The sequence below is a fragment of the Tiliqua scincoides genome, chromosome 10 (assembly GCF_035046505.1).
Source record: "Tiliqua scincoides isolate rTilSci1 chromosome 10, rTilSci1.hap2, whole genome shotgun sequence".
NCBI classification, from domain to species: domain Eukaryota; kingdom Metazoa; phylum Chordata; class Lepidosauria; order Squamata; family Scincidae; genus Tiliqua; species Tiliqua scincoides.
In genome coordinates, this window is record NC_089830.1 from 5,034,494 (window position 1) to 5,047,597 (window position 13,104).

At 48.4% G+C, this 13,104-nt stretch overlaps 1 protein-coding gene and 1 pseudogene across 1 annotated transcript in view; both read right to left on the reverse strand.

The window, feature by feature from the left end:
* Positions 1-13,104, reverse strand: part of MAN1C1 (mannosidase alpha class 1C member 1) — a 156,724-nt gene that overhangs the window by 82,348 nt on the left and 61,272 nt on the right. The window contains exon 2 of the mRNA XM_066638414.1: positions 7,830-7,926. Within this exon, the coding sequence (XP_066494511.1) occupies positions 7,830-7,926 (97 nt within the window). The remainder of the gene's footprint in view (positions 1-7,829; positions 7,927-13,104) is intronic.
* On the reverse strand, positions 3,741-3,857 carry LOC136661814 (5S ribosomal RNA; annotated as a pseudogene).

Sequence of the window (13,104 nt, forward strand, 5' to 3'; positions counted from 1 at the left end):
TACCATTTTCCACAAACACACACATTGTTTCCAATTAGAAGCTCTTGTTGCTTCTAATCAGCCCACGCCTGCTTTCCTACCATCGTTAACTCCAATGAGTTTTAGGAACACAAACCCAACAGCACAGCTCAATGGCCTAGGAAATGGGCGATTCGCTGGCAGAGGCTGGTTGGTTCGTCGAGATGCGCGGCCTCCTATCTAGGTCACCCTTTGCGCTCATCTCTCCAATGGCAGAACCACGCTTGGGCAAGCATTGCATAATGGAGCACTAGTGTGAGAAGCACCCCTTTCAAGCCACCCCCCCCCCCTGGCCTTTTATCAAGGTTCAGAGCATGTAAACAGCAACATTCAACTCTCTTGGGCATCTTCAAGCAGCCCCTACAAAGGTTGGGATTGAGATGCAAACACTGAAGGAGAAGATCCAAAAGGCACGAGTCGTGAATGGATGGAAAATGGAATTTGCCAAGCAGAGAAGGAACCTCTAGAAACATTTGATTTCCAACAGGCTGTGCAAGTTCTGACCCACCCAAGCACCTGAAGTACAATCAGCAAGGCTTGCGTTCTGCCAAATTCGATAACCTGAGTCAACAATTTAATGCGCTACAGTCGATGTTCCACCACCCTCTAGCAAGTGCGACAAGCCCCAGCTTTCCTCTCAATGCTACAGTCAGGGAGAAGGTTGAGCCTCATCCCCACAGTGCAGCAATTTTCAACATTTTTCTTCTCAAGGCACATTGACCTCTATGGTCTTCTCTCTGGGATGTCACTTTCTGCTTCCGGATACTGACAGAAACACACCAGGGACCTGTGAGAGTTTCCCAAAAGCTACCATTTATGGAACTCCTTCCCTCTGCTGACTCTCCAAGGTCCAGCTTTGGGCATGTCAATTCAGACTGGTTTGTGGCCTGAGAGTTAAAATGGAGGTTAATCCTGTTTTTAAAAAGGAGGTTTCAGGCTCTCACATTCTTACAGTTAATGTAGAATCAGTTAAGATAGCCCCCTTGTGACACTGCTTCCAGAGGGGTTGAAACACCCAATTGTTTTGCTTGGCTTTTGAGGAGGGAGAAATTACCTAGGGGCACTTTAACTGCTGCTGCCGCTTAATATTAATGGAAACCGCTACACACTGGTAAAGGTGTCAGTGGCTAACCATTCCACCCAGGGGCCTCTCTTTGGTATTGCAGATCGCCCCCAACCTTCACGCTAGCCAGCTGCTTCCAGGGTCTGTTGCCCCAGCAAGATTTGCGCCCACATTAACCCCTGCTAACTGGTTAAGAGGCACTTTTTCAAGTGGGTGCTCCTCTTTTATTTATTTATTTATTTATTTAACTGGCCCACCTCACCCCAGCAGTGTCTTTTCTAGTGGCTGTCTGCTGGTGTTGCATCTTTTTAGATTGTGAGCCCTTTTGGGGCAGGGAGCCATTAGATATTTGATTTTCTCTGTAAACCGCTTTGTGAACTTTTTGTTGAAAAGCGGTATATAAATACTGTTATTGTTTGCACAGCTGGCCAGTACACAGGCAATCTGTAGGGCAGAAAAGAGGCCCCCACAGGTAGAATGGAAAGCTCCGTTCATCCAGTGGAAGGATCACGGTGGGGCTGGATCCAGCCGGTGGGCTGGGGTTTGGCGCCAGCTGTTATTGCTGTTTTACATTTTAATCTGCCCCACATCACTTTCTGTTTTAACCGTTTTACATTTAAAAATGTTTCTTTTTTAAATTTGATGTTTCATCTTCGTATGATTTCTGTCCTTGCTGTACACCACTCTGAGTATTAGAAGAGCGGTATATAAATCTTTTAATTAATAATTTATTTATTTAATTAATTAAATAGCCCAAGCCTCCAAAAAGAGGTGGGTCCGGAAGCCTAAATTAATTGTTGTTGGCATCCTTCAGTCTCGGAAGACTATGGTGTCACGCTCTGAATGGTGGTTCTGGAACAGAGTGTCCTCTCCAGTGCGCGAAGCCTGGGTAAAGTAGGTATGGAGGATAGGCTGTTACCCATGCAGCAAATCCCCCCTCTCCACGTCGCTGAAATGGTCCAATGGAAAGGCAGAGGCCAATACGGTTGGTTCCAGCGGCGTCGCAGGAGTTGCCAGAACGTGACTGTTCAGCCATGAACTGCCTCAGGGACTCCGGCTCCGGATTTTGCCTCGAGGTTGACTCCTGAAGCCTTTTCCATAACTGGATGTAGCCACAAGGCAGTGGAGGTTTGGGATCAGAGTTTTCCTTCTCTCAGATGAGCTGCCTTCCCAGGCTAACGAGTCCCATCTACCCGGTGGCTGTTTAGTCGCCTCTTATGACAAGTACAGCCAAACTGAGGGCCTATTCTTATTCCCAGCCCCCAGGGGTACCTAAATTAATATAGCACAGAAATGCACAGAACCAATAGAGCCCTGAGCCCAATAGTGCCACAGGATCTGTTTTCTATTTGGCATCAGTGAAGTCAAGCGCATGTTAGGCAGGTAAACAAGCCACAAGACCGATTATTTTGGCTTGTCAACACAGTGCACTGAAAAAAATACTTGGAGGGGGAAGACGTGGAAGGGGAAAAAAATCTTTAGCATTTAAAAAAAGAGATAAAAACCTAGACACATCAGACCTTCACTGATAAATTTTGTTAATGCACCCCTTAGAACTGAATTCGGTTCCTTTCCCTTAACTCCGTAAAACGCTGCCAAGCTAAAGAGATTTAAACTGTTTTGTCAGAATAATAAGTAGATATGACAGACACAGGGAGCAGGCAGGATAATAAGGCAGCCGCATAATGGCAGTCATTGTGGTGACAGGTGTGCTTGCTGCAATTCCTCACTAGATAATGAATGTGCCTCTTTCCACCACCTCTGAGAAAAAGGATCATAGTGCACTTTTCCCAGTGTTAATTTGCTCAGGGCAACTGCGGTGCTGGCAGCGAGGCAGCAGGGAGGGGCGGCGAAAGGCAGCAGGTTGGGCTTATCTGGACAAGAGGCAGCGATAGGGGGGTAGAGTGGGGAGGCACACGGGGAAGGCCGCCTTTGGCCAGGCCTTCCATGACATCACAGAAGTATAGTGAAGCTGGCAGGAGGTGTGGGTCTAGAGCAGGGGTGCCCAAACCCCGGCCCTGGGGCCACTTGCGGCCCTCAGGGGCTCCAAATCGGGCCGACAGGGAGCCCCCAGTATCCAATGAGCCTCTGGCCCTCCGGAGACTAGCCGGAGCCGTGCTGGCCTGACGCAACTGCTCTCAGTGTGAGGATGACTGTTCAACCTCTCACCTGAGCTGTGGGATGAGGGCTCCCTCCACTGCTTGCTGTTTCACGTCTGTGATGCAGCAGTGGCCGCGAAGGAAAGGCTGGCCTTGCTTTGTGCAAGGCCTTTTATGGTTGGCAACCTTCAGTCTCGAAAGACTATGGTAGAAGCCTACAGCACCCAGTATTCCCAGGCAGTCTCCCATCCAAGTACTAACCAGGCCTGACCCTGCTTAGCTTCCCAGATCATGGTATAAGCCTACAGCACCCGGTATTCCCATGCGGTCTCCCATCCAAGTACTAACCAGGCCTGACCCTGCTTAGCTTCCCAGATCATGGTATAAGCCTATAGCACCCGGTATTCCCAGGTGGTCTCCCATCCAAGTACTAACCAGGCCTGACCCTGCTTAGCTTCCGAGATCATGGTAGAAGCCTACAGCACCCGGTATTCCCAGGCGGTCTCCCATCCAAGTACTAACCAGGCCTGACCCTGCTTAGCTTCCCAGATCATGGTAGAAGCCTACAGCACCCGGTATTCCCAGGCGGTCTCCCATCCAAGTACTAACCAGGCCTGACCCTGCTTAGCTTCCAAGATCAGGCGAGATTGGGCATGTGCAGGGTAACAGTTGCTGCCAAGGCCTTTTATAGGCCTTGAGCTACTGCAAGACCCTCATTCATTCATATAAGTTCCATCTCTAATATATTCATTTGTGTAAATTTATTCAAATTTGAAATGTAAATTAATTCAACACAGTGTGAGAGAGATGATGTGGCCCTCCTGCCAAAAAGTTTGGATACCCCTGGTCTAAATGCTTGAAATATGGCAAAAGAGTAGATTCTCTTCTGCCTTCTCACTATATGCTTACGGGTGAATCAAGATTCCGAAAAGGGGCCTCTTACCCAATTAGCAGTTCCCAATTAACACCTAATGCAGGGTTAGGTGATGGCAACACAAGAAGAGAGAGAAAAAATGAATTAATTTACATTTAAATTTGAATAAGGCAGAAACAGAAAGAGGAGGGCTGCAACTGAAAAATAAGTCATTTGCGTAGTGGGGGGATTTGTGAATCGTTTCTTGTAGGGTTTGTGACTATCTGTGGTTTCCAGTATCCCCGATTGACATACTGGGGGGGGACATTGGGGGGGTGGATGCCTATATTCCCTTACTCAAGTCCCCAACAGAGGAGCCTGAAAAAGGCACCAGGATTTCACCCATCGCCTTGCTTGGGCAAGTCTCCATGGCAGCTCACACTGAAGAAACAGGCAGGCTTCCCGGAGCCCGAGGATGCCACGCCGGAGCCAGGAACATTTGGGGACAAGTAAGCATCACATGCACAGATCCAAAACAAACTGAACCCTTAAGGAGCCTCACAACATCCGAGTCACACAAACATGGTTGAGAACAGCCCCAGCAAGGGGTCCCTCTGCTGTCACTGAAGCAGCTGCAATGAGGCCTTGCTCTGTTTTGACACCACCAGGAAGGAAAGCACAGGACTGCCTACGCTGCCCATCTGGGGCTTGGAAATTTTTATCAGCCACTATACTGATCAGGGGGGGAAACAGCCTCTCTTTGGTTCCTTACTGCGTGACACGCTGCAAGGAGAAGAATGATTCAGCAAAGCAGACCAGCTGACTTCACTTTGTGCATCTGAAGGGGGGGGTTTGAGGAGAGGGCCAGCCAGCATGAAAATGCACTCTGGGGGATGTCTGCCTCCAAATGGCAGCAAACCCTCCCGCTCTAGGGTGCTTTCCCGAGAGCCCTTGTAAACGCAGTACAAGCCCCTGCCCCAAGCGCCGCCAACAGCGCAAGCAAAACAAACACATTAAAAGCTTCTCCGTTGCTTGTTTCTTTCAAGCAACACAATCCTTGAGGAGTCGGGGAGAAAGCTCGGTAGCGTGGAAAAAGTTGCAAGACGGGAAAAAGGCACGTGGCACGGACAAAAGACAGGCAGAACTGAACACCGCTCCCCCAGGGACAGCGGCCTCCCAAGCACGCAGCCGTACACTAATGAATGCACAAAAGTGTGGATAACCGGTGTGGAGGCTCCGGTACCGTAGAAGCAGATGTCACTGATATACAGGTGTGCGTCACTTAACAACGGGGATACTTTCTCTAACCCTGTCATAATTGTTGTTATGCAATTATGTCATTAAGTGAACATTCAGTCCAATCTGGTGCCTTTGTTGTGTAAACAGACACTCCCTGCCAGACACTAGCTGGCTGTGCAGGCTACTGGAGACAGATTGCATGAACAGCCTCTCTGTTGTGTAAATAGACACTTTGCTGCAGGCTATGGGAGACGTGATTGCCTCATTAAGAGCATCTTTATTGTGCTTTGACCACCGTCATATATGCGATCCATCGTTAAGCGAATGGTTGTTAAGCGGAGCATGCCTGTAAACAGACAAGGCCTGTTTATTCAGAACTAGGGCTGGATCTGGATCACTTTCAGTGTGCAGTATATCTAGCAGTGTGAAAGGCACACTGTGGAAAACATGTAGCTCCTGTCACCTGTTCCCAGAGCATTGACCTCCAAGCCAGCATACCTGACTGTCAGACCAAAGTCACCAACTTCCGAGTTAAGATGACAAAAGGAGAGAGCTTCTTTTCAGAGAAGGACGAGTGAGAAAATACACCATCTCCAAGCAGTGGCCCAACCCACTGTATTGTATCCAAAGGTTTGTTTGTTTGTTTGTTTCCACAGAAGGAAGAAGAAAACCTTCTGAAACATTAAACCAAAACTTACAAAGCTAAGCACTGAAAGCAAAGCCTTCAATATCGATTCATTTATTCAACACCACGGTGGTGTGGTGGTTAGAGAGCTGGCTTAGATCCTGAAGATCCAGGTTCAAATCCTCGCTCAACCATGAAGCTTCTGACCTTGGGTCAGTCACTATCTGTCAGCCTAATCTACCTCACAGGGTTGTTGTGAGGACAGAAGCAGGAAACAGAAGGATGTACTGAGCTCCTTGGTGGAAGGGCTGTATTAAAAAAAGTGTGCAAAAAAATTGCACGACTTGCGAGTCACGACTTGCGAGAGAAAATGCTTGAGTGCATCATTATGAATTCAGACAAACAGCAGGTCGAGATTGCCAGGTTGAGAATGTCTTCATTTACACTGAGGGGGTGGACAAATTATTAATTATTATTATTATTATTAACAGTATTTATATACCGCTTTTCAACTAAAAGTTCACAAAGCGGTTTACAGAGAAAAATCAAATAACTAAATGGCTCCCTGTCCCAAAAGGGCTCACAACCTAAAAAGATGCAAATGAATATCAGCAGACAGCCACTAAGAACAGACAGTGCTGGGGTGAAGTGGGCCAGTTACTCTCCCCCTGCTAAAAAAAGGAGCACCCACTTGAAAAAGTGCCTCTTACCCAATTAGCAGGGGTAAATCTTATTTACAAGGGGGCACATCCTTCCCCCCAGCCCCAGGTGCCACGAGAGCACAAGGATGGGGCCTACTAAAGGACAAGGATGCTCAATATGTTGTGTGGCCCCAGTGCCTGAATCAATGGCTGGAATCTGCCGCTAGGCAGCCAAGCTCCACACACCCTCATACTTAGGGGTTCTTAAGAGGCAGCCCCCCATCCTACCCCTCCAAGTGTGACAAGCAGCTTTTGAAGCTAAGGGGACTTTCAAAAGCAGTTTGCAAGATGGCTGGGATGTTGCTGCCAGTGGATTCTTTTTAAAAATCCCCAAATCCTGAAGCTCACCGACAGCAGCTCTCTCGATCCTGGCCAAATGCGCAGGCCTCCCTCCCACCCATCTCCCAAGTTGCCAAGGGGCAAGTTTCACAGCAGGGTACAAACACCCACTAGGATATATGGTCAAAATTAAAATGTGATAACATAAAATAGAGGAGAGATATATTTTGAGAGATTGTGTTTGCGGTTATGCTTTAAATATCACCATCACTGGAGCAGGTCGCATGCCGAGAGCAGATCATTCTGACTCTCATTATTAAGCAAAGGAGGGGAGGTTGTCTTTGCCTTGGGCACGGATCCCGCGCAAATAAGTCCATTTAATTGATTATAACAATAGCCACTCGCTGTGAGCCAAATTGGATGTTCCAGCTGAGACCAGGAGGAGAGAAAGCAACGCGACTGAGAGTGGGGAAAGCACTCCTTCCCCGCCGCCTGCTTTGCTCTGCTTCCAGTCAACTCCTTGCAAAGCTGCTTTTGGGTTTGTTTTTCCCCAAAGGCCCTTCCTTTTCGAGCAGAGGAGCAGCAGCCTTTGCATTCTAAAACAAGTAAGGAAAATGAGTGGCTACTATTATTCCACGCCAGCCTTGCCGGGAAGGCACATCCCTCCCACCTCTGCTGTGTGCATGACTCAGCCATTTTCAACCACCGTGCCATGGCACACTGGTGTGCCACAGGAGTTTGGGGAGGGTCATTTATTAGCAGGGCCATTGCGGGATGTGAGCCCCCCACCAGAAGCACAGTGTGCCTTGTCAATAGTCAAAAAACCGATGGTGTGCCTAGACAATTTGAGTACCTTGTCAGTGTGCCGTGAGACAGATAAGACTGAAAATCACTGGCATGACTGAATCAAAAGAATGAAGAGAAAAGGAACACAAGTTGAAGCTCAGCTCACCAAACATGTTTCCGATGTGTCCGTTCTTGGTGAGGGGCCTCAGTTCATTCTTCCCCAACGCAAACTGCTTGTAGTTGTCCCACGCAAACTTCATCATCTGCCAAAACAGAACAGAAAGAAGTCGGCTATCAATCTGCTGAAATCGCAGGATTTTAAAATTACCATTTTCAAAAAAGGAGGGTTATTGGATAAGGTTACTGGGAAGAACAATGGAACATGAACCCCACTGGGTCAGGCCACTAACCCAACCAGCACAGTATCCTGTTTCCCACACCAGCAGGCCAGATGACCCCAACATCCTTCCTCATGGCTGTCCCCCAAGCAACTGGCCATGAGACTCTGCCTTGGAACATAAGGGGCCATTTAGTCACTGTCGCTAACACAGATAACACTGGTTACAAAACTCTGTTAGCAAACTACGGAACAGTAAGACCAAATCTGAAGCATAGAGAGAGATGCAATTTTCCACCACAACACCTTGGAGGTGCACACATTAAGAGTGTGCCAGATCAAGAAATCAGCAAGGTAGGGAAAGCTTCCGGCATCCTGAAAAGGTCAGAGAAAGCTGGACTAAACCCTCTGCCCACAGCACTGCACGGCCAACCCCTGGCAAGGCAGTCAGGCTGCATCTGGACTGACTGCACCACCTAGGCAACAAACAGTAGTGACCAAGAGAAGCAGCGCTAACAGTGTGCAATGCACCAGACTTGTGAAGATCATTACAGTTCATGTAAGACACAAAATGGAAGAGCTTGCACAGAAAAACAAGGCGAGGTTCAAATCTACAACAGTTGGGAATTGCCTCTTTGAGGCAACCGGTGTAGCTAATTTTAAAGAAGAGGTTGGAAAGGGGAGGACGGACTGGAGTTGTAGGGCATCCAGTGCCATTTCAGAAGTGTGTATGAGCCAACATGACACTTGAGCAAGACAAATGTCTGTGGTAGCGTCGTAGAAGCAAGCAAGCCTCTCTCAAACCCCCGCCTTAAACCCAATGCTTGACTTTCTCCTACACATCTACAGGAACCCGATTCATGCTTGGGTGGAAGATGGACGCCCCTTTCGGAAGCCAGAATGAGATCTTTTTTCTAAAGGAAAAGTGAGATCCAAGAAGAATAAATAACATTCTTCAGGTCCTGCAAGAATAAGACTCCTTTCTTAAAAGATTCCTCCTGACACATGCAGTGCTCCAGCGCCAAAGAGCGTGGGCGGGAAGGACTTCCAAGTAATCATAGCACTGGCCTTCCTGGAAGGACTCTGATGCATGGGAGGTCACTGACACATTTGCACAAACAGAACTTTCCGCCTTCCCTTCACATGCTGGGCTCCAGCTGGCAAGGGAAGTGAAAATGACAAATATGCATCCTTAAGAGACTGCAACACTTGGTCACCTTCCAACAAAGCATTTTTTTAAAAAAAAAGAGAACTTGAAGGTTGACTCTGTTTTGGACCTTCCTGAGGTCACAATCCTCAAGTTGCCCAAGTCCAAAGCAACTTTACTGAGCATCAAGGGGCCTCCCGGGAGCAAGTGGCTACAAATGGCCACCTAAGCAATTAACTCGAGTAAGTATTAACAATTAAAACATCCCATTTTGGCACAGCTGCCGCCAACCCAACTCCCAAGTGTATGGTCAGGGCTCTACCAACTTTAAACAACATTTGATTGCCCTCCTTGTGTGACTCTGCTAGATTGTGTGGGGTATACCTGCTATGTAAGTGCACCCACTGCTCAAAAGAGGCAATGACCCTTCTCCTCCATCTTCCCTCCTCTTTCTTACCCAACACTAATTCCACACCCCACATTTTTTTTCTTTTCAAAAAACTTGCTCTCATCCTCTTCCATAGTGGAAATGGAAAAGGTGCAAAAGAGAGCGACTAAGCTGATTACGGGGCTGGGGCACCTTCCTTATGAGGAAAGGCTACGGCGTTTGGGCCTCTTCAGCCTAGAAAAGAGACGCTTGAGGGGGGACATGATTGAGACATACAAAATTATGCAGGGGATGGACAGAGTGGATAGGAAGATGCTCTTTACACTCTCACATAATACCAGAACCAGGGGACATCCACTAAAATTGAGTGTTGGGCGGGTTAGGACAGACAAAAGAAAATATTTCTTTACTCAGCGCGTGGTCAGTCTGTGGAACTCCTTGCCACAGGATGTGGTGCTGGCGTCTAGCCTAGACGCCTTTAAAAGGGGATTGGACGAGTTTCTGGAGGAAAAATCCATTATGGGGTACAAGCCATGATGTGTATGCGCAACCTCCTGATTTTAGGAATGGGTTAAGTCAGAATGCCAGATGTAGGGGAGAGCACCAGGACGAGGTCTCTTGTTATCTGGTGTGCTCCCTGGGGCATTTGGTGGGCCGCTGTGAGATACAGGAAGCTGGACTAGATGGGCCTATGGCCTGATCCAGTGGGGCTGTTCTTATGTTCTTATGTTCTTCTTTCTGTCCTGACAGCAGTAATTAGTTTTCATTGTTTTACTTCTCATGGCAGCCTGACCTCTATGGTCTTCTCTATGGTCTGTGCCTCTTGTGACGTCCCTTCTAGGAGAATCTTCTGGGTTCTGCGGCTCTGTTTCTACAGCAATTGTCTGTAGTACTGAATTGTTGGCCCCTCTTCCTCCAGCTGGGCTCAGTTAGTTACTGAGATAATTAGTTACTACTGACAGTTGCCCTAGAGACAAAGCTACAGAGCCCAGAAGTTTTTTCCCAATCATTTTCAACCCCTGTGCTCCAAACTTGTAGCGTATCTGCAGACTTTTCATGGCACACCAATGTGCCACGACGTACCAGTTGAAAACTGGTGCCTTACAGGAGCATCACCAAACATTTCTACTCCACCATTAGCCTTGTGGCTCCAGGACACATTACAATAAAAAAAAATTAAAACCAAAATCATTAAACAGTCACAGTAAAGGAAAAAAAAAAAGTAGAGTTGGGGGCAAACAGAAAATATTCCAATATCCAAATTAGACCAGGGAAAGTCTGCTGAAAGTCACATTTTCAAACCCATTGTACCAATGGGTACAAACTGCAAGAGAGGAGATTTCGATTAGACATCAGGAAAAAATTCCTGATGGTCCGGGCGGTTCAGCGCTGGGACAGATTGCCGAGAGAGGCTGTGGACTCTTCCTCACTGGCAATATTCAAGCAGAGGCTTGACAAGCACCTGTTGGAGATGCTCTAAGAGGATTTCCTGCCTAAGGCAGGGGGCTGGACTAGATGACCTATTAGACCCCTTCCAACTCTATGATTTTATAATTCTATGAACTGGTGATGGAACAAAAGGGGGCCTTACCACACCTGGAAGGGTAATAGCCCAACCTACTCCTGCTAGTTCTTTGCTTCTCTGAAATCTGGATTCTCAGCTGCCCCAAAGTCCTCCAAGTCTGCCCAGTCTCAACTGATGTCCAGACCTCCCTCTGGCATGGGGTGCCAGCTCTCCCTCTGCCTGCAAGACCCTTTCCAGGAAGTCCTTAGCGTAACTGCATATTTATCTCCTCTCTTGCCCTCCCCTGACTGTCATCTGAGCCCAGCCAATGTCAAGCTTAGTTCTTTTACAAAGTCCTTTTGCTTATGTTATTCCACAAAGAGCCACGTGCAGAGATGCAACTATCCATGTGCATACAAGTCAGGTGCACTCAGCATTCCGTCACAATGAAGTGTCACCAAGAGGCAGAACTTGAGGTCAAAGCTATGCAGACAGAGTCAGGCTTGGTTCTTAAGCGGCTAGGTGAGAACAGGACTCGCTCGAGGAGGTGAGGACTCAGAGAAGGTATCACACACTACTCCTCATCCACAAGTCCCAGGGACCTCCATTTCATTATAACTGATAGAACAACTTCTCAACAGCAGCCCTCTCTGCAATGTCAGAATGCCAGATGCAAGGGAGGGCACCAGGATGCAGGTCTCTTGTTATCTGGTGTGCTCCCTGGGGCATTTGGTGGGCCACTGTGAGATACAGGAAGCTGGACTAGATGGGCCTATGGCCTGATCCAGTGGGGCTGTTCTTATGTTCTTAACTACAACTCTCAGGAAGCCTTGCAGGTCTCTTGTTATCTGGTGTGCTCCCTGGGCATTTGGTGGGCCGCTGTGAGATACAGGAAGCTGGACTAGATGGGCCTATGGCCTGATCCAGTAGGGCTGTTCTTATGTTCTTAACTACAATTCCCAGGAAGCCTTGCAGGTCTCTTGTTGTCTGGTGTGCTCCCTGGGGCATTTGGTGGGCCGCTGTGAGATACAGGAAGCTGGACTAGATGGGCCTATGGCCTGATCCAGTGGGGCTGTTCTTATGTTCTTATGTTCAGTGTAACTACTGGGCTACGTGAGGGTGAAACATCACATCAAAGATGGGATCCCCAGTCCCGAGTTCCCCACCAGTGTGCAAAGAACTCTTTTCCTGCCCATCAGGCCTTTATGCTACACATCATCTCAGCCAGGGTTCCCACACACATTTGCTGATTCAGCCTGCAATCCTATCCACACTTACCTGGGAGTAAGCCCCACTGACTATAATGGGGCTTACTTCTGAGTAAACATGCATAGGATTGGGCTGTCACTGGATGTGCAGGGGAGGGGGCTATGCCCCTCCCCCTCTTGCCCACTCCTTCCCCCTCCCCACTCACACACTTTGCCTGTTGGCAAGAACTGCGGAGCTGGGCATCCCTTTCTTGCCATGCATTTGTGGCTTCACTTCACAGCCTTTCAACTCAAGCCCAGTATAGCTTGTCATCCAGACAGGGGGATCCTGCATTGGGACCATGTGACATTAAGTTGCCAAGATGCGACTCTCCCCCACCCCCCCCCGCATGCTGCAAACACAGTAACTGGCAATGACATAATCACTGGTTACTTCTGGAGTCAGAGACTGTGATGCAATGCTATGTTACGAAGAGGCACAGCGTGCGTGGGTGGGCAGGCTTTTTCAAGGGCGCGAAAACCACATGCAGGAGTTCAACCTGCCGAGACAAGCCCCCTACCACTGTTAGTGGCACTGTGGTCTCACCGCCAGTCAGCGGGCATTCTGTGACACCCCTGGGCATTCGCAATGCTACCCTGGGAGCTGCATTTCACAGACTGGGGACCTCTGCGTTAAGGGATTGCTTTCATCTTCAATATGTAAACGTGGGAATGTGCTCCTGGAGACGGACTCTTCCCGGTTATCCACACAGGCATATCCTAGCATACAAACAGTCGGAGGAGGAGACAGACGCTGGCACTAGAGAGACTCCAAGCCGCTTTCGTTTCGTGCGTTGTGTGTTGTAACTCCCTTTCCA